The sequence below is a fragment of the Apteryx mantelli genome, chromosome 1, assembly GCF_036417845.1.
Source record: "Apteryx mantelli isolate bAptMan1 chromosome 1, bAptMan1.hap1, whole genome shotgun sequence".
Taxonomy (NCBI): Eukaryota; Metazoa; Chordata; class Aves; order Apterygiformes; family Apterygidae; genus Apteryx; species Apteryx mantelli.
The window spans coordinates 58,312,068-58,332,416 of record NC_089978.1 but is presented as its reverse complement, the minus strand read 5'-3'; the positions used below and the strand labels follow the sequence as shown (position 1 = coordinate 58,332,416).

The following is a 20,349-nucleotide window of genomic DNA, read 5'->3' as shown; positions in this document are numbered from 1 at the left end:
AAACGCCGAATACCAGCATCCTCAGCAGTGAGGGGAATTATTCCACTTGGCTGGGGCATGGAGCGGCTGCGAGGCCAGGCAGTCAGGTTGTCCTGCTGAGAAAATCTCTGCGCTCCACTCGCTGAAGTCCCGCAGAGAGGGAGAGCCTGCACCCAGGAGCAATGGGCTCTCATGGGTGGCTCTTTGGGGCCTTGCTGGGCTATTTGAGCTACTCTTGTTCCCCTGGGGTGGAGGCACAGTTTCCCCGTGTCTGTATGACGGTGGAGGCTCTTCGGTTGAAGCGATGCTGCCCGGCGTGGGGGCTGGAGCCAGACAACGTGTGTGGGATCCTGCAGGGCAAAGGGCGGTGTCAGGGAGTGCACGCGGATGCTCAGCCCTGGAGTGGCCCCTACACCCTTCGAAATGTGGATGACCGGGAGCGATGGCCCCTCAAGTTCTTCAGTCAGAGTTGTCAGTGCACAGGTGAGAGGGGATGCTGGCGGTGAGGGGATGGACAGATCTGCTCTAGGCAGGGCCAAAGGCTGGAAAGGTCCCTGATGGGGTAAGGCATCAGGAAGGCTATGAATATTATCAGTTTCCTAAGGATTCGATCAAGTTTATGACCAAGCCAGGATATTCCTTGTATGGAGTAAAGCAGGTACTGGCTTTCAGAGTAACAGGGTTAAAAAAGCATGTTCTTTCTTTTGGGTTTTCACTCCATTCCCCTAGAGTTCTCCCTGTAGCTCCCGCAACACCTTTTTCCAGAGGATTTTGGATATTTCAGTGCTGTGTTCAAACCTGGTTCTTCTGTGACTGCTAAACCTGGTGCTGTGAACCTGGATCAGTTTGCATTGTTCATGTTTATTCCTGCTGGAGTGGTACTTTGCAGAATGGTATATCCCTGCGTGGAAAATGTGTTGATGTCCAGCCGGGGTGTTTTCCAGGGTTGTTAACTGAGACTACACCTCACTTTAATTCCAAACAGGTCCACATTACCACCAGAAGGGCAATGCTCCCTTTTCCTCCCCATCTCCAGCTGCTCAGTCCCACTCTTGCCTTTATGTGGGCCTGCGTGTGGTGTGTTGGGAAGCAAATAGGACCAGGGAACTGATTTGCCTGAAGGCTAACCTGGCCAGAAGGACTGGATTTTAGTGAGACCAGTTCACTAGTGCTGGCATGAGGGAAGGAATAGGAAGGCAAGGGCAGGGCAGGGTAAAAGGCAGGACCCTCATTTAAAGAGGTTAAAATGACCCTGGAACCAGCACCCTGAGTGCTTCACAGGGCTGCCAAGGGACAGTATTGGGAACGCCAGGCAAAAGGTATGGCTGTAGCACAAAAGTCACCTGCTGAATAGATTTCAAATGCAGCCTGGGATGTCTTGTTGGAAACAAAGTTGTTTGAATTTTCTAACATGGGAAAAGTAGTGCACTTTCTTTCAGTCTGATTGTCAGAAGTAGCTCACCTGTTTTGTCTGAAATTTACCTCGCCTCTCATTATCACAAAACCCAAATCAGTCTGAGGAAGACACACAGCAGAAAATTTCAGGCCATATAGTTAAGTTTTGCAATGTTGTTATCAACTGAAAGCAGAGAGGTAGTGGCAGATGACCTAAATGGATAGATGGTATTATTGAGGCTCATCTAAAATAATAGAAGATTTCAGAGTATAAATATGTTTCTATTTCATTCTTTGCCTAGATTTAAAATGTTCATGTGGTAGTTCTTTATATTTTAAGACACTTTACAGAAAATAGTAAATATAGTTTTTATTTCCTTTTAAGTGTTCTTAAATACCTCCAAAACTAAATGTAGGTATCACATATGGCACAGACCCCGATTCAGAAGAGCACTAAAGCATATGGGAATACCCTAACATTTATGCAGTCTGAATAATTAGGGGATCAGAATCCGAGAGTAAATTGGGGAGCACTGTTGTCATACCCATAGGCAGACATTAATTTAAATTGCTTGTCCAACTAGAGATAAGCACCAGTATTTGATATTTGCAGGACTGGGTCCTACGTTATGTGACTCGAATGTAATGTAGTTTCATTCTCCTTTTTTCCTTCGGGGCTGTCCGTTTTCCTCAGTTCTTTAAATGTGGTTTCTCTCTTTGCATTTCTACTCTGTTGTTTTTATTTTGCTTGTTGTATTCCTCCTTCTCCATTGCTCAGCACCCAGACCTGAATGGATATGATTTACAAGTCTTCTTTACTGAACAGCTATCACAGATGGCCAAATTTTCAGAGGTCCTTTTATCTCAAGCTATTAAATTTTTAGCAGAAAGCTCAAATGGAGTCATTTATTGAGAGATCTCTAGATTCCTTGTTCTGTAAGTACAGCAGTGATAAAACATTAAGGTGTAAGCCTTAATGGTAATTTTAAGAAAAGTTTTCTGGGCTCTGTTCTGATGTGATCAGCTTGATAATGCAATGCAAAGACTTTTCTAGGAGAACACTAAGAAGTTTATGACAGCATGGGAATTGAACTAGATTTGATGTTTTTGTAATACTGGTGATTGAGTCTGTGTCTACTAGTGTATTTTTTTTTTCTCTCTGTGTTATACACTAGTTGGCTGCCTGTGCACCAGAGTTTTAAAAGGTATTATGTGTGGTGGTTATTAGGCTTCTCAGCCTGTGGTATCTAAGGTAGTAAATTAAATATGCCCATTCAAAGGAGCATGGAACAGTGCACATCTGTACTACTAAAGTTTCTTGTTTTCTAAATGAGTGTGACAGGCAAACCACTTATTTGAAATCATTCCTGGTCTGTGCGAAATCCAGCCCATGTCAAGGCTCTTTAACAGTTTAATGATATAGATGGTTGTGCTCCAGTGCCATCCTGGCACTGTTTAATTTACACTTTAGATATAGTGTAAAAGATAGCTATGGGAATTCCAAGTGCCATGTGTTTGATTATATTTGGTTAGACAGTGCCATTTAACTGTATCACATAGTTCATGGTTGCACAGTAGGCTCATTGGAGGAGCTGTGAGGAACAGGGACCAGTATTTTCCAAAAGACAATTCTAGAGATCTCTCAATAAATGACTCCGTTTGAGATTTCTACTAAAAAATTAAAAGCTCCAGATAAAAGGACCTCTGAAAATTTGGCCATCTGCTGTAGCTGTTCACTAAAGAAACAATTCTTTAAAATCATATCCATCCAGGTCTGGGTGCTGAGCATTTCTGAAAGAAACCCCAAACCCAAAAAACGCTGATAACTGGTTATTGTGAGACCAGATTGTTTTGATAGTTTTCTGAAATTCATTTATTTTTCCATGGAAAAGAAAAAAAAAAAAGCATTTCTCATCCGTTTCTAGGCTTTAGCAGATAAGGTACATTAATTTTTCGTTAATTGGCACAAATACAACAGAAGAGATTAAAACAGAAAGATCCAGCTCCTCTCCCCAATTTTTATACAAAGAACCATTATCCAGAAGACAATTGTAAGGCTGTTATCAGGATACTGCTTACTGCACATGGTTCACTCAATGTGCCGACGGCAGCAAAAATACAGTCTCTAGAAAGAGCTGTGATTATGGCATGAGTGTAGCTGCGATGTAGCAAAGAGCTATTAGTACTTGTTTAATACCAGTTTTGAATCCATTGTATGTATTCTGTGATGCATTTAGATACTCCTAATATTAATTCAGTTTATATAAATTTCTTAAATTGAATTGAACTGTTGACAGTTCCATGACAGTCTTATACTCTGTGAAGGGAAGATGGTCATTTGTATTTCAAGAAGCTGTATGTTTTGAATTAGACAAAATGCATTAATCTAGTAGACCCTGGAAATTGGTGCTTGTAGCTAATTAGCAAAAAGCAATATTTCAGTAGGATAATTAAATTCCATTTGGAAGAATTCAGTATTAAAACACTTCTGAACTAATTCCATTTGTTGTCTATGGAAGTTTTTAGGAAAAAAAAATTGAAATAAATATCTTTTCACACTTCCATAAAATATATGATCCGGTTGCAAAGAGAAGATTTAAATTCTATCATTTGGCTGTAAGTATGTTGCCAGTTAAGCCTAGCAGCTGACATGATTGTCCTTTCATTAGGCAAAAGTGAGCTTATGAAATAGTTATAAAATACACTTCATTTACTTGTTGTAGGGCAACATGGCTGTAGAATATACTAAATTATAACTGTTTCAAATCCAGCCCTCACTACAGCCTAAAACTAGGTCCAAAAGCAGAGCCCAGTGACCCTACTGCAGGAAAACTAGCCATTGGATTCATATGGCAAGAATCCGGATCCCTTCTTTGGGATACTGCTTTACACTGGTGGTTCAAATCTAGTGTAACCCTTGTGTTAATGCAGTGGCTGAAGAACCCTGAAAAAAAGTCCTTTATTCCCAGTTGATAAATGATGTGTATTAGCTGTTCTCCATGAAAGGAAGAGGCAAGACAGATTTCGTGTTGGTACAAGAAAACAAGACAGAAGAGGGTGAGGGTTAGATGGGTTTACTTTTACTGAAGAAAGTAACTAAACTGTCAACACTGAGTAGACAGAGTTATTGATTTGTGTTACCCTCGGTGTCTGAAGACCAACCACGTACTATGGCTTTGCTCAGAGGTAGAAAAGTCTGTCTATGAGCTCAGACAATCACTGGGGTTGAGAAGGAATCAAAGCACTGTGTGCCAACTGGTGTTACCATATGCCATTGAAGTGTATGAACAAATAAGAAGTGTCATGTCATAAGAAGTGTCATTTTCTCAGTGTCCTGTCCATGGACTGACCCAAGGAGAGAACTAGTATGGCCATAGAGTCTACAGACACAGTCAAATTCATTCAACTTTATTGGGAAAGAGCACCATTAATGGTGGTGAGGAGAGATGTAGAAGAAGAGAGCTCCTGAGGGGTGTGATACCATCTCCAGACAAATGGGTTAGTGGGGAAGAAACCCCAGATGATTTTTTTTTTTTGCCCAGCATCAGTGCAATGATCATTCCTAGAAACAGTGGAACAAGCTGTGTCTATACACAGAGAGGATCTGGACCCCAGCTGTAACATTATCTCCCATCTGTGTGCCAGTGTGAGCTTCTGCACTGTATTCTCTAGGAACTGCAAGAAGTGTGAGAACCTAGGTAGTCCCTTGCATAGCCTCAGAGAGGTAGTGCACTGAATTGCTACATGTTAGTCATTTAGGGCAGAAAAATGCGAAGACACGAATCCTTCATTGTTTCTATGGTCCCAGTGTTCATAAAACCTTGAGAGGGTCTCTGTCTTGCTGTAAATGTCAGCTGAGCACTATATCCTGATAATGCAAGACTGCTTCTCCTGATGCCCTCATACCATTGAGGTACAGTGTCACCAGAGTAGCAGACACTGAAGTTAAGTTGTAAGAGACTGGGACATACATTTCACAGTGCTACTATGTGGGAATTCCACAAAGTAGTAAAAGAACTTTCTGAAAACAGCAACGCATCATTGCCAGACCAATGGGCTGGTATAACGCTTTAGGAAGACGAAACAACTGCTGAAAAGTGCCTTAGCTAGAACATAAAAACCTGGATCTGCCTTCTGCAAACCTTCTTACTTGCAATCTGGGAAATACCACAGGCCTCCATCAGCTTCTCTGCCTTTAGGCTTCTGTATAGCAACAGTGCTGTGATATATGGAAAAAAAATGACAAAAATGACTTTCATCTCATGAAGTGTTTTTGTGTGTGTTTTTGATAATAGAACCTTGCCGAGTTGACCAGAGGATGTTACAAAAATTTCCAACCCAATTAGCAGAAATACTGCAGTGTGAAATACCACTTTGCCAAGAGATTGGGTCCTCCTGATGGCCGGTCTCTTCCTTGACTCCAGTTCTCTTTCTTGCTCAGTCAGAGCTCATGTCCCACTGAAAAGTATCTGGTGGAGTGGTGGAAAGAATGGACCTCTTTGGTTACTTGATAGATTAGACTGCTAAGGGAGAAAACCCACAGAGCTTCACTTGGATATGATTAGCACCTGCCCAAGGAAAGCAGGCATGTAGTCACAGGTCCACCTTGCTCCAGAGGCCATGCTCATGGAGAAAAGCTTGTTTCCCAAGATGACTCACCATTTCAGGCCTTTGCAAATTGCTTGTCATAGCCTGAGGAGACATATAGTATACCTAAGATATGGATGTTGTCTGATAAAGTGATCTCAGAAGACAATTGAGAAGAGCCCTCATTGAGAGAGAAATAGGTGTCATCAGAGCCTCAAAAAGTGACTTGTAGAGTCTTATCACTATCACTGTGGTACCAAGACCAGACAGGACAAACCTGGTCCTGCATTAATTTTGGTGCTATAGCTGTTAGTGCTATGTTTCAATGTGATGCTTATCCAATGCTGCAAGTAAATGGGTTATTAGAATTACTGTAAGGGTGATCTCCCGTCTCACAAAAGGTTGTTGACAGAATCTTTTCATGGTTAACTCCTGGTTGGCCAATCCTCTCTTAAAAAGAATTGAAATGCACCTTTGGGTGGGAAGGGACATAAGTTAATTTCAGAAGTTCATGAATCATGTGCTGAAATTGCTCATGCAATATACATGGCCTAATTAGGCAATGCTGTAGGGAATTCCTGAAGATTTGTCGTATGGTCAGTGCAGGTTGGAGTATGTGACAGACTAACAGCTAGGCTGAATTGTCAAGAATGAGCAAGAATATAGACAGTGGAGTACACCCAAACTCAAATCAGCAGTCATGCTCTTCCCATGGGACTTGCAGGACATAAGGATAAAATCAACCTGCCATGCTGCTTTCCCCCATCTTAATCCCTGCCCTCACCATCATAACATATCTATGCACTCCTACTTCCTTTCATAAAGCTATAAACTATTTGCTTTTTCTGGAATAAGTCATCATCCCCCTAAACCAGTGCAGACCCCTAGCTTCTGGTGTCTTCAGTCCTAGCCTAACCCAGCCACTCCTGCCTCCATCAGGATGAAACATAATCTGTTTGCCTGGCAACCACCCTCATTGTGTGCCATCAGGCTTTGCAAAACCCAGGTTAAGTTTTCACCCCTGTGGTCCATAACCCTATTACTGGTCTTAAGCTTCATGAAAGCATGTAAATCTATTGATCCCATAGCCTCATAAGCTCTTCAAACCTGAAGTTAAGAGTTCTCATATCCCGTTGGTAGATCTCACAGGAGTTTGTCACAAATGCTTACAGCTCAGCAGTCCTTATCCTGGAGCTAGCCATAAGCTATATAACCTGTGTGGCAACACCCCTTATAACCTTGGGGGTCTTTGAAATTGTTGATAAGCTGTAGCTCTGTAGCCTCTGCTGATCTGAAATCTTATTTTAGTGTTAACACTTCTATACTCAACACTGCAGCCTACCCATCCAGGAACACTTCATAAGCCACTTCCCATCTGCACATTAGCCTGTCCTGGGACTGGCAGCACTGAAATGTGGGGGGGAAAGTGAGATTTTGTGACTTTTTGGAAGGCAGTTGGCATGGTCATTGTGGATTGAGTGTGTGTATTTGGGAGGGGTGTGGAATTAGAAAGTTTCAGTGCAGCTTTTGCAGAACTGAGTGGAGATCCCAGAGGAGCCCTGGCTGTCTCCTTTCTCCCTCCTCCCCATTGTGGCAATGCCCACTGTCTTACACACCTCCTACACCAGCAGCCTGCCTGTGTCCAGGCATGAGGTAGATGTGCATTGCCAGAACAGTTGTTCTCCATCTCCTCCAGCAAAGTCAAAGAAAGCTTACTATGCTCCAGCAGGGTCTTTCTGCTATTTTTGGCAGTCTGCCACTGTAGTCAAGAGGCCATGGTGTCTGTGCTTAAAGCAAGCTCTGTATTCCGGGGCTCTTCCACCACATTAGAGAATCTGAGTTAATAGCCTAGAGCAGACCTGATTACTTGTCTCAGAAAAAATGCCAACAGGGAATTATGGTATTGTACTGTTTCTCAGACTGTTATTTCAGCACCATTTAAGAATGCTTAAAGTGTGACCAGCAGCACCCCTGGTGCTTGTCCTAGATTTTGTTGGGTCTCAGAAATGCTGTTAATAGACTTTAGTTTTTCATAGGTTTTTGTCCTTAAGTGCACTGTTTTGTTTTGTTTGTGGATTTTTTACTGTGTTTAAAGATCCACATGAGCAGACCAATTTTGGGGTTTGATCCTGGAAGGCTGGGAGTACTTGAGAGCCAATCAAGCAAAGCAGTTAATCACGTGCTTAACCTGAAGTGCTTAACCCTCTGTTCTGTGAGAATCCTCATCCTCATGCTGCAAATCCTTTGCAGCGTTCTCAGCACCTTCAGGCATCAAGCCTATTATCTAGTGTTTTCCCTCCCCAATCAGCTGATTGTGATTCTTGGCCCTGTTGAGGTTCTGGGAAGTGAGCCATCCTTCTAGTTAAGCAATTGCAAAGCTGCCAGTCCACTCAGCTGCTGTCCCTTCCAGGAACTGAAATCTCTGGGGAGAAAAGGAACGCTAATTCTTAATTTTTCTGCATTTCAGTGTTAGTTTTCCTTGATTCATAATTTCCTGGATGCTTTCTCCCTCTTAATTCAGGAAACTTTGCTGGCTATAACTGTGGTGACTGCAAGTTCGGCTGGACTGGCCCTGACTGCAATGAGAGGAAGCAACCAGTTCTCAGGAAGAACATCCATTCCTTGACTGCAGAGGAGAGAGAGCAGTTCTTTGATGCGTTACACCGTGCAAAGACTACCATTCATCCAGACTATGTAATTGCAACTCAACACTGGATGAGTCTGCTTGGTCCCACTGGAAATGAACCACAAATTGTAAACTGTAGTATCTATAACTACTTTGTTTGGCTTCATTACTACTCAGTCAGAGACACACTATTAGGTTAGTGCTTTTCTTATCCAAGAGGTCCTTCATGTAAAGAAAAGGGTGAAAAGTATAAATGTTGAACAAAGCTAAGTATGCTTAACAGGGCTGTGTTACTTTAGCAACCAGTGAGGCCCAGTAGGAACAGATCTGTAGAGTAAAAGAGTTGATGCTGCATTCCTGGGTGCATCTTCCATCTGATGGGAGGGCGGTTCATGTGCTCCAAGATTACTCTGTTGGGTGAGCTGACATGTGGCCAGTGATTCACCTCAAAAAGACTTTCCTAATACAGACTACAAGGTAGATGCAGCAACAGTGGGGAAAAGGGTTCTGCACTGATGAAGGTAGCATCCAGAGACTTCAGAGACTGGAGTCTCTCTGCCTGGTTGACCTTGAGTCTCCATTTGTGGCTTTCAGCAAGTCACTAAGGATGGGATTCACCTGGCCAGCCATAGTCAGCTTTTAAAACCTAACCAGGTGGGAGGTTTGGTCATCTAACTCCATGCTTCCTCTCCCAAATCAGGATTCTTAGTTGTCATTGTTCTTCTGGAATGAAGTATCTATGCCCGCCCCATCTCACAGAGCCCAGCTCTCAAAGAAGAAGGCAGCAGTATGGCTTTTTTACCCAGCAGTCCTACATCCAAGCTGTGGGGCTTAGCATTCAAGTCTATCCATCTGAGTGAGATGAACAGTCAGCCAATAGAGCAGCCCAGTCTTTGTAGAGATCAGTATATTCAAATTCTCATATCTTTGTGATGACTTGAGCAAGAAGAGAAAGAGATTAGTTTTGAATAGAAAATACAAGATTAATTAGAAAATCTTCCAAATCTGTCTATTATGCATCCTTTATGAAAATTTTTGCAGCTTAAAACATACTTTTATACTTTTAAAACTTGCTGGATCCATTTTCATCTTCAGAAACATCTTTTATGTCAGATAGATGTCAATCAAAACCTATCTTTTAGAGAGAGTTGCTTGACTCCAATGCCATCACTCAAATGCTGTGAAGCTCCTTTGTATTCAGAGAAACATCCGAGCAGGATCAAATGGCTCCTGCCTGAGGATCTCTTCCTGTGGAAGCAGCTTTTTGGCATGTCTCTCTCTTTATTTTTTATTTTTTGAAAGATTACAGCTGTTGTAGCATGTTGGACACTACAGAATCAATATCTAGTCATGTAAGAAAATAAGACTAGGTTTATTTGTGAACCTCAGGAGAAACCTCATATTTTGCTGGATTGCTAAAAAGACAAAATCTGTATTTTGTCTGAAATCTAGCATGAGATTTAATTCTAACAACATGGCTAACCATTACAAATCTGTTTGGCAAAACAGTATTTATGAACAAAGCATGCATTAAGACATTACATATGGCTTTGTGTTTTTTGTTTTTTTTTCCACTTAGGGCTAAGCTATGTTACATCAAGTAGCTTGTTTTTTCTAAGATAGGAATTTATCTGAAAAGAGGGAAAAAGGTGGTGTCAGTGCCCACTAGTAATTGGTTGGCTAAATGAAGGAAAAAATAGCTTGTCATTACACATTTTGAAAACAATGCACCCCCTTTTCTTCAAGGATTTCCTAAAATGTGGGGGCAGCTCTTCTGCTGAACTTTTGAGGGCCAGGAAGGGAAACAATCGTGAGAAGTGTAGTGATCTGAAATGCTTAGCAGCAAAACCCACCAAATTTCTCTTTGCAGATTCATACTTCACCTCCTTGCAAAACACTGCAGAGAACCCTCATCATTTTAGCTGGTTCCTTCAGGAGCTTCTGTAGTGGGGGCTGGCACAAGCCTGAAGAGAAATAACCAGCCCAGTTTAAAAAAAAAAAGGCGGCATGTTGGACATGTTGAATTACTGTTGGCAGGTTATGGAAAATGTTAAGGTTCTCTTAACAGATTAGAGTAGAATAGAATAGAATAGAACAGAACAGATCAGAACAGAACAGAACAGAACAGAATGTGTAAGTCTTGCTGCTGAGCACAAAAATGAGACAATGTGGTACACATTAGAGAGGAGCTGAGATTTTAGACAATAAGACTGTTTCTTAAACATTAAAATGAGAAGAAGTCTTCACAATATTAAACCTTTTGGAATGTGAAGTTTTGAGAAAAGCTGAAATTAATATCCAAAGAGGACTTTGCTTCACTAATCCTGTGTAAGTATTCTGGCTTCTGATCTGTGCTTTTTCCAAAGACGCAGAGCTGGAGGTTTTTATTTGACTCAAATACAGGCTATAGAAGAAAGTGGTCACTTTCTCTCTAGCTTCATTTGGTACTGAAGTGCTCATTATACCTTCCCTTTGTAGGACCTGGCCGCCCTTTCACAGCTGTCGATTTCTCACATCAAGGACCTGCCTTTGTTACTTGGCATAGGTACCATTTGCTGTTGCTGGAAAGAGATTTACAGGTTAGCAAAACACCCTTTTTATTTTTCATGTAGCTTCTCTCTTTTGCTATACATCTGTGTCCAGCTAGCCAAGGATAAGCTATTTCCTAGGATAGATTCTTACACAACCTACTCTCAAGTGTATTTGCTCACTGGTCCTTTTTCATTTAAAATTAATTTAGTTTTTTCAAGGTGCTGAGCAGTTTTAAGATGACTGTGAACATTTTCAAGAGGAACAAGAACTTAAATGGAGTTAACAGTCAGATGAAGATACACCAGATCCCACGTTAGGGGCTTCACTCTGAACAATTACATGAAGGTTATCATGGAGATTTTCCTATATATTCTCAGCAAAGAGCAGAAGATGTGAAGTAACACTCTTTATTAATAAAATCAAAGCAACAATTAAAGGCAAAACTTGGTGACAGATATTGCCTGTTGATTTTGAAGACACCAGCTTAGGGAAAGCAACTCCAAATATTATGGCCTTTTACAATGTCATTTAATACATTCATATATTTAGGTATAGACTTTTTAAGCAATGTATGTTAATGTGCCAGACACTCAGTTGGCTAAGCATTCACATTTGTATTACTTCTACATTAGCAGCATTACTGCAGTTTAACCTTGAAAATGGTTGGTATCAAAATAGTTGCAGGATCTTGCATGCATGAAATCCTATCTAACAAGCAAATACACTGTATTCTTCTATTAAAAAAAAATCAGATTTTTCCCCAGGGTTACCTTTTCTGGAGTGAAAGCAAACCACATATACAATTTTACCCATTGCCCACTTACTTCACTCATAAAATCTCTTGTTTAAAGGCTTGATTCATCTGTTCTTCTGCTCTCCTATTTGGTTAGTGAGTTGGTAGAAAGCTTAACTTGGCCAAAAAAATTGCTTAACTTGGCAATCTAACAGTACAGTAACTAGAGACAATATTTTTCTTAGGACTGACTTAAAGCAACAATATTTTGAAAAGAGTTGGAGCGGCATTATGAAGTTAGTGTTGTTCATTTTCAAATGAAAAGCAGGATACAGAATATCTACTAAAACAATTTTGGGGAACTGCTTTTTTTCTCTTTCCTTTAAAGGTGATTCCCTACTAACGCATTTCTTTCCATTGTAGCGACTGATTGGCAATGAGTCCTTCGCGTTGCCCTACTGGGATTTTGCCACAGGTAGAAATGAGTGTGATGTGTGCACGGATCAGCTCTTCGGAGCATCCCGGACAGATGACCCAAGCCTAATCAGCCCGGACTCCAAATTCTCCCTCTGGCAAATAGTTTGTAGCAGGTAAGAGAATGCCTAGGACAAACTTGCATACTGACCAAATCTTGTTTTTTCATTTACTATTGGCAGCTCAGACTGCTCTCGCAGTGGGAGTAAATGATAGGAAAAGAGCCAAGACTGCTTTTTTAAAACTGGGACTCAAGATGTGTTAGTATGTAGATTGTGCTATGTAAGTTTTACCACTGATATTATGGAAGTATGTTTTTAGGATGATTCTTTCAGTACAGGATTTTAGTTGATTCAGCCAATTTGAGTCTGACAAAAGTTTTAAGAGTTTGCCACATTTGCAAGTATCTTTTTAAAGGAGAAATGTCAGCATGCTGGTTCTCTGTAATACACAGCTGATTTTGGAACAAGTTGCAGGTAGGCTGAAAAATCTGTTTCCTTGCATTGCATGAGATCTTAAATCTGATATATTTAATGCAGTTTCGAGGTTGACTTCAAAGTGGCTGAGTTTTCACATAGATAACAAAGTTAAAAAAAAAAAAAAAGTAGTCACTATCTTGCTACCAGCTATCTGTAGGTATATAGCAATTTGGGTAAATGCAGGGTGTTGATGGTGGATTCATGTGCAGGATTGGGCCCTTATGACATATGATGCTGTTGGTTATAATACTCATATAATATTCTTCTATGAGGTTGGGGCCAGTATGAGGTCAGAAGGAGGTACTGAAAGTTCAGGGCTCTTCAGAAAAGAGTCTGTTTCTCTGGGAACCTAAAGAGCTACTTGAAATACTGGCCTTAGGCACCAGTTAGCTTTATATTTTGTCCCTACTTTTTCTCTAAGATAAATAGGGTTTTGTTTTTTCTTGAAAACTGAAGTGACTGGACTCTTGTCTTGCAAGGTTAAACAGAAGGACTTTTCTTACCCCAGCAGTTTAGGAAAATGCCATTTCATTTTATAATGAATACCACTTACAGAATTTTTTTTTTTTACAACTGTTACATTGTTTTTCTCCTTCCCTCTTTATCTCCCTGATATAAAGGACTCCCTCTCATTAGCTAGTAGACAACTGCTGCAACTGCAGGACTTTTTATCCTCCAGGCCCTGAAAAAGAGGATGCAGCCACTTTTCTGCTAATAAGGATGAGGAATGAAGAGTGAAAACCTATTTTCTATCATTCCTTGCATTTCTTTAGCCCACCCCACAGTGGGACTTCCATGTTTTTTTCTCTTTGCTAAAAGTTAAAAAGCTAGTCCTTACTCAGGACCAAATGTTTCAACTGTTTTGGGTTGTCTGCCAAAAACTGCTCTTCCAGAATGGTGAGATGGGAGAGGGCCCGCATGGAGCTTTGCTTGCTATTTCTGAAATGTCCTCTCTGCTGAGGACGAGCCTAACGACTCTTGCTCTGAATGAGCTGCTGAGTATCGGGGCATGATGGCAGCTCTGCAGTAACTTTAGCTTCCAGGCCCCTGGAGGCAAACAGAGATTTCCCACGGTGAGCCTGGCCGTAAACTCTGCCCTCTCACGCGGCTGAGGCCTCTCTTTCACTGTGGGGGGAGAAAAAGGCAAACAGGCATAATCGCCCTATCCTAGCTTGTGCCTTTTTCCATTTTCCACTCAGTTTGGATGATTACAACCGCCTGGTCACGCTGTGCAATGGGACAGACGAAGGGCCGCTGCGGAGGGGGCCGCCGAGGAGCTCCAGCCGGCAGCTGCCTACCTTGGAGGACGTCAGGAACTGCCTTTCCCTGCAGGAGTTTGACAGCCCGCCGTTTTTTCGGAATTCCAGTTTCAGTTTCAGGTTTGTCCTTTGGCTCCTCTGCAGCCAGCTACGTCATGTTTATTTACCATTCGTGTGTTTGTGAACAAGACGTGGTTGCTTAACGTTTTTTTTATCTGTCCACAGGAATGCGCTGGAAGGGTTCAATAAAGCAGATGGTACCTTGAACTCGTCAATGCTGAGCCTTCACAATTTGGCTCACTCTTTCCTGAACGGGACCAGTGCTCTCCCTCACGCGGCCGCCAATGATCCCATCTTTGTGGTATGTCTTTTTTCCCCAATGCGAGTGTAACTGGCTGTGATTCAAAGGCAGCTATCTCACCAGGGATTTGCAGAATGGAAGAAGTAAAGCGAATCCCCTAAAATGGGTGCTTTACATACAAAATGAGAACTCTCTTCTCTTTGCTTGAACACTGCCACGTCTGCATAATGGTCAAATAAAGAAGGAAGAAATCTCAGGATGATTTGTACAACAAAAAATCGGTTTCTAGGGAGAAGAGTACTATTCCAAGTCACATTGCCCAGAATCCTCTCATCAGGTAGGATTTAAATTTCATGGCTTATACCAGACAATTTTACAGCAACAAGAAAAACTGAATATTAGGTTAATTATTTTTGGACAGTAGACTGACTAGTTTTTTTCTTTTTTTAAAAAAAAAACCTTCTCTCTAAGGTACAGTCTAAGAGGAAGCACATCTAATTTCAGGGTTTCTTGGGGAATAGAAATAATGGGATTTTGCTGGTGTGTTAGTACAGAATCACACTGCAATGAACAGCACAAACAGCAACGTGCAAATAAAAAGCCAGCAGCTGACTCTGCTACACAATTCATCTGCCTAATAAATTCATGCCAGTTTTTTTCTTCTTTGTTAGATTAAACCACAATGATTATATAGAAAAATTCTAATAGAATTCATTTATTTCTTTACTTTAGTGTTGCAATTTTGTAATTTTCTGTTGAAAATGATAATTTGATAAATTAGCCTGACTACTTATATAGCGGTTCTCCAGTTATTTCCTTCATAATTCTTGAATTCCTACATTAATTCCTTTCTTACACAATGACATCTTTATTTCACTGTCCTTTCTATTTTTACACACAGGATTATTTGCCCTAAGACATTTTCAGGACTAATTTTTTCCAGGATGGTCAGTAAAAAACAAAAGTACACCAGAAATGAGTTTGAAGAGCCCCGGACATATATAATAGTTGTCTGAACTCAACTTGGAAACAACTTTCTTGAACTAGAGTTTTATAGACCTATAAACTTACTGGGAAGGACTTGATCAAATCTGTGGGTAACAAGAGTTGTGGTGCTGGTGGAATGCTATAAAATGACTGTGAAGACTCCAATTTGCTGCAATTTTCCAGACATGTTCAGAGGCGAGAATAAAATACGTACGAGAGGCAGATTAACCTGAATGAGCTCGGTGGACCCTTACCTGAGAGTAAGAACCTACCCATTAATTTCCAGCTGAGGGATATTATGATATCAAGTTTAAATATATACAGAGAGGAAAAGCAAAGGATTTCCCTTCTGCCTGATACTGCAAACATGTCATAACTATTCGGACAACAGCATTCAAATGATCCACATCCCTTCACACTGTGGACATGCTGTGAGCTTCCAGCATATGCTTTGGAGCAAAGATTTTGTGCCTTTCTGCACCTGTAAAGCACTTAATGCCTTTGAACACAACCACAGTATTAGGCATATTCTACAATACTTCTGTGAAGCTTCTTTCCCTCTTAAAACGCCCTTTCCCGGCTGCCACTCGTGCATTAAAGCGTTGTTTCTTCTTGCGAGTGTCTTGAGCTCCCTCCAGTGACTAATCTAAGCATTGCTTCCCTGAAGAAGTGCTTGGACATTAGAGCCAGTTTTCACCCACAGGTCTCTAAATGAAGCCGAGGTTAATCGAAGCTATTTAGCAATTCACATTGCATTCATCTGAGCCTAAATTCCTGGGTTAGGGTTTTCAAGAGAAAGTGTGGAAAGTAACCTGAATAAATGCCCTGACTTTTCAGTGCACTGGCTACTCGGAGTAACTTGTAACAAGGGTAAAAAGCTGACTTTTACAAAATGACGATCTGGAGAAAGAGTTCACACTGAACAACAGTAAAAGAGCAAGAAAGTATATAGTAAAATATCCTAGACAGTAGTTTAATTCTGTCCATTCTCATAAGTTTTGCTGGTTTCCTGTTCTGTAAATCCCACCTAAATTATATTACCCTCTTCCTTCTCTCTCTTCTCTCTCTTTCTGCCCCTCTCTCTCTTTAAAAAGCTGCTTCCCCCTGAAGTGAAAGTGAGTAGCTGTCCCCAGGTCTCAACTCTGCATGGTGGAGCAGTGGGGCAGCCCCAACAGGTCCTTCAGGACATGTGCCCTGCCCAGGCAAGGGCAGGCAAAATTTCACTATCCCTGGGGAGATAAGAGGGATGTGGGGACCAAGCTGAGATAGTCTCTGAGTTGCAGCTTGAGTCCCACACTGTCCTCTGATGACATAACTGTTGTGCTTATCGAGGGGAGATTGCAGTGTGCCAGTACAGCTCTTAGGTTACTGGTGTCTCCCCAACCTCCACATGCTCGTGCTTCATGCTCAGCATCTGCATAGACCAACTGTGCAATTTTCTCGAGAGAGAATTTAATAAATATGCATGCCTTTGATTGAATTTGCAGGTTCTTCACTCCTTTACTGACGCCATCTTTGATGAATGGATGAAACGATTTAGCCCTCCTGACAATGCCTGGCCTGAGGAGCTGGCCCCGATCGGTCACAACAGATTGTACAACATGGTCCCTTTTTTCCCTCCTGTGACCAATGACCAACTCTTCCTCACTGCAGAGCAGCTTGGCTACACCTATGCCATTGACCTGCCAGGTATGTTTTGGAGATATGGAGGTACTTCCAGGCCAAATGATGTGACAGCTCAAGTTTTCAATGACACAGGAATTTGGAAAATAAGGCACCATTTACAAAAGCATGAGTCTATTCTCCTGGTCACCAGCAATCACATGCATCTGATATCCTGTTGTAGCCCAGGTAGTTAAAATTCACCAGGTAAGTTGAGGTGACTACAAGCGTGCCCAGAGTTTGCTCCTGCTTTGCAGCGAAATACACTGACTTAAACTGCTCTGACATTGATGAGCATGCTCCTTTGGGACTGAGGAGTCTCTGATTTTGGCTCCTGTTCCCAACACTGTTTATGCCTGTTACAGCATCCTTTAATCTGTCAGAGGTCAGGCTCTCTGCCAGGAAGCTTGTCTGGCTAATGCTGGTCATTAGAAAATACTTGTTTCGCACATTATGCTGTGCCATAAAACTCATTAGAGATGCACTCTGTTAAGCTTTGGATACTCTGGAGGAATGTATTTGGGTGCTTTGTGTTATAAACCCCCAGTTTTAAAGATTTCCTCATAACTGTGTTTTGCCTCGGGGTTTGTCTGTTCTTTTGAAATCAACTTTGACACAAACCAGATCAATACAAAAAGCAAAAAACCCAGTATTTCTGTACAAAATTCAAAATTTGCAACACAAGTTACAATCATTTATAAAAGGCACAAGTGGAAGAAATGCATGAAAGACATCCTTCATTTACTTAACCAAAAATTAAATGTGAGCAGTTTCTTTCTCCATCTAAGTAGTCCATTGAGAGGCTGTAGGTGCTTATCTAATCTACTTGGCCAAAAAATTCTTCTAAGTGTTTACCTTGTATCTCTGGTTCTAATCTGCGGAAACTGCTTAAAGGTCTACAGACTGCCAAAGACTGAAATCCCCTGTCCTTCCTTCACAGGCTGCATTCATACGGGCGAGCCCTGACCTGAGGCATGCTAGCTGCCTATATAGTGCTTTTCTCAGGGATGTCCCCAGAGTTTCCTCTGAACATTTCAACTTCACCTGTTAATAAATTTCAGTTTTCCTCCCTCTGGACCACTGTACCCTCTTCTTCTTCAGAAATGCTGCTGCCCCTTGGGCACCACTTACCACTACTGGCAGTAGCAAAGACAGCTTGTGATTGTGCTGGTTCTTGACTGCAACCTAAGTAAATTATTAGCTCACTGTGAAGCAGCATTTCTATTCCCCGTTTGGATGGTCAATGTTCAAAAAATGAAGTTTTTATGTTATAACCCTTCTCTTTCTTCTAAATATATAACTTGATAATTCTACTCTATGTAACCACCTAACTGGGGATTAACACACATAACATTGCTGGCTCTCATCTGAGAGCTGGAAGAATAGTGAATAAATCATTTTGGCTTCGTACTGAATTTGGGCATTCCTGTTGAGAGACACTGCAGATTGGGGCACACAACTTTTAGTCACTTCTGTAGTCAATGTGTGACATCTCCCTGAGCCCTCTGGATTTAAGCCCTTATGTTTAAATAGCTTCAAGATATTGAGAATACCTTAAGCTTCTCTGAGAGTTTTTCCTGAATGTTGTTTGAGTCAGACTTTATAACTGACATCTCAGTATCTGTAGCATTTTTCAGAACAGGACAGCAGGAATTTCTTGCCCAAATCTTCTGAAAGCATTAATTAAAAAAATAAAATAAAATAATTAATCCAAGTGGAACTGGGATGGACTTATTTATACAGTAGAAATGAACAATATTATATAAGAAGACAGTAGTTCCCCAACAGTGGTTCAAGATCAGAGGATATGATGCATGCATAGCTGGTCAGCAGAACCATAATAAGTAGTGTTTTCAGTTAAAAGTTTGGCAATACGTTGCATTGTGGCCTATAGGAAAATTTGAAGGTTTTCCCTGGACCAAATTAGCTTGGAAACCACTATGCTAAGATGTCATCAAGGAAAGAGTTACTTAAATCATTCATAACTTTGGCCAAATTAAATAAGAGAATAGTCTCTTTGTCTTGTTACTGTTCATTCTTCTCATTCTCAACTGTTTCATTTGTGTGAAATGTCGAAGTTTAAGTTCAGCTGCAGACTTCTCTGACAGAAAATGTCTCTGGCTCTGTTATGTGTGTTGGTTACATGGTGGTCCTTGTGGCCAATGGATGTCTTAGCCCTGCAAGTAGTAATGATTATCAGACTCTGTGATATTGCTTTCTCCCATGTGATTTGAGAAATAAAATTATGGGCAGTCCTTACTTCAGATTTTCTATATTTCCAGGTTCACTTGAAGAAACTGAAGCCTGGGCTATCACGGTTGGAGCCGCACTTGGAGGAGCACTTATAGCTCTGGTCCTGCTAGTTCTGCTGCTTGTATTTTTTCAACACAGAAGACAGAGAAAAGGTTTTGAACCACTGATGAATGTGAGCTTCAGCCCCAAAAAGTACATGGAAGAGCCCTAGTGCCTTGGCTTTGTTTTCTTGGTTATTCTTGTAGGAGGTGACCTTGACTAGTTTATTCAGATCTTAGCTGGGTGTTTAGCTACCCACTTATCACACGCTCCTTTGGCAGCTAGGTATATTGCTCTCATTCAGTTTTTCCCACTATCTCGTGAATTGTAATAGATAAAGTCTCTGGGTACCTACGTGTAATGCCCAAGACAGGCCAAAGTTTTCTCATTTCCAAAGATTATCTGGAGTGTGTGATACATATTCTCTATAGATTTAGATCAAGACAGCTCAGAATCCTAACAAGAAGAAAAACAACTTGAATCATCAATAAGCAAGATGATTTTTCAGCTCAATGTGTTTTTGATTTCATTTAACAGCTCTGAGATATGCAGAATGTCATTAGCTCTACATGTATATTTGAATAGCAGATCATTTTACAGTTATCAATCAATATTCTGAATAAATGATGCAGACTTTTTTTATGGTTCCCAATGTTTCATGAAGTTTGATGAAATAAGAGGGAAGAAGAGAGTTTAGCTTGACAGAATACTCTAAGAAAACTCTGGTTAGGTAATTTCAGAAGCATGATCAGTTCCATATGTTATTTCTGATCAAGCTAATGCTAACACTAGGTAAAACTCCCAACTCAGATTTCCCTGTAGTTTGATTAAGAGCAGGAGTTCCCTTACAGCTAAATATACATTTCTGTTTTATATCTGTGTTAAGGACCTGTGGCAGAAGCTGAACATGGTGCTTGTCCTTCTCTCTTTTGGCTCTGCTGCACAGTTTTGTGGTATGTATGGAAAGAAGAGGGAGGCTCAGAAATAGATAAAGTGGTACTAAATTCAGAGAAAAGAACAAGCTTTTTGGTGATGGGAAATGT

General features: G+C 41.1%; 1 protein-coding gene across 1 annotated transcript; it reads left to right on the top strand.

The window, feature by feature from the left end:
- Nucleotides 1-161: 161 nt before the first annotated feature.
- DCT (dopachrome tautomerase) lies at nucleotides 162-19,953 on the top strand. The gene is made up of 8 exons (XM_013951287.2): nucleotides 162-462; nucleotides 8,483-8,782; nucleotides 11,066-11,166; nucleotides 12,276-12,442; nucleotides 14,005-14,184; nucleotides 14,290-14,425; nucleotides 16,840-17,041; nucleotides 19,297-19,953. Exons 1-8 carry the CDS (start codon nucleotides 162-164, stop codon nucleotides 19,476-19,478), a joined length of 1,569 nt encoding a protein of 522 aa, XP_013806741.2. The 3' UTR covers nucleotides 19,479-19,953.
- The last annotated feature ends 396 nt before the right edge of the window (nucleotides 19,954-20,349 follow it).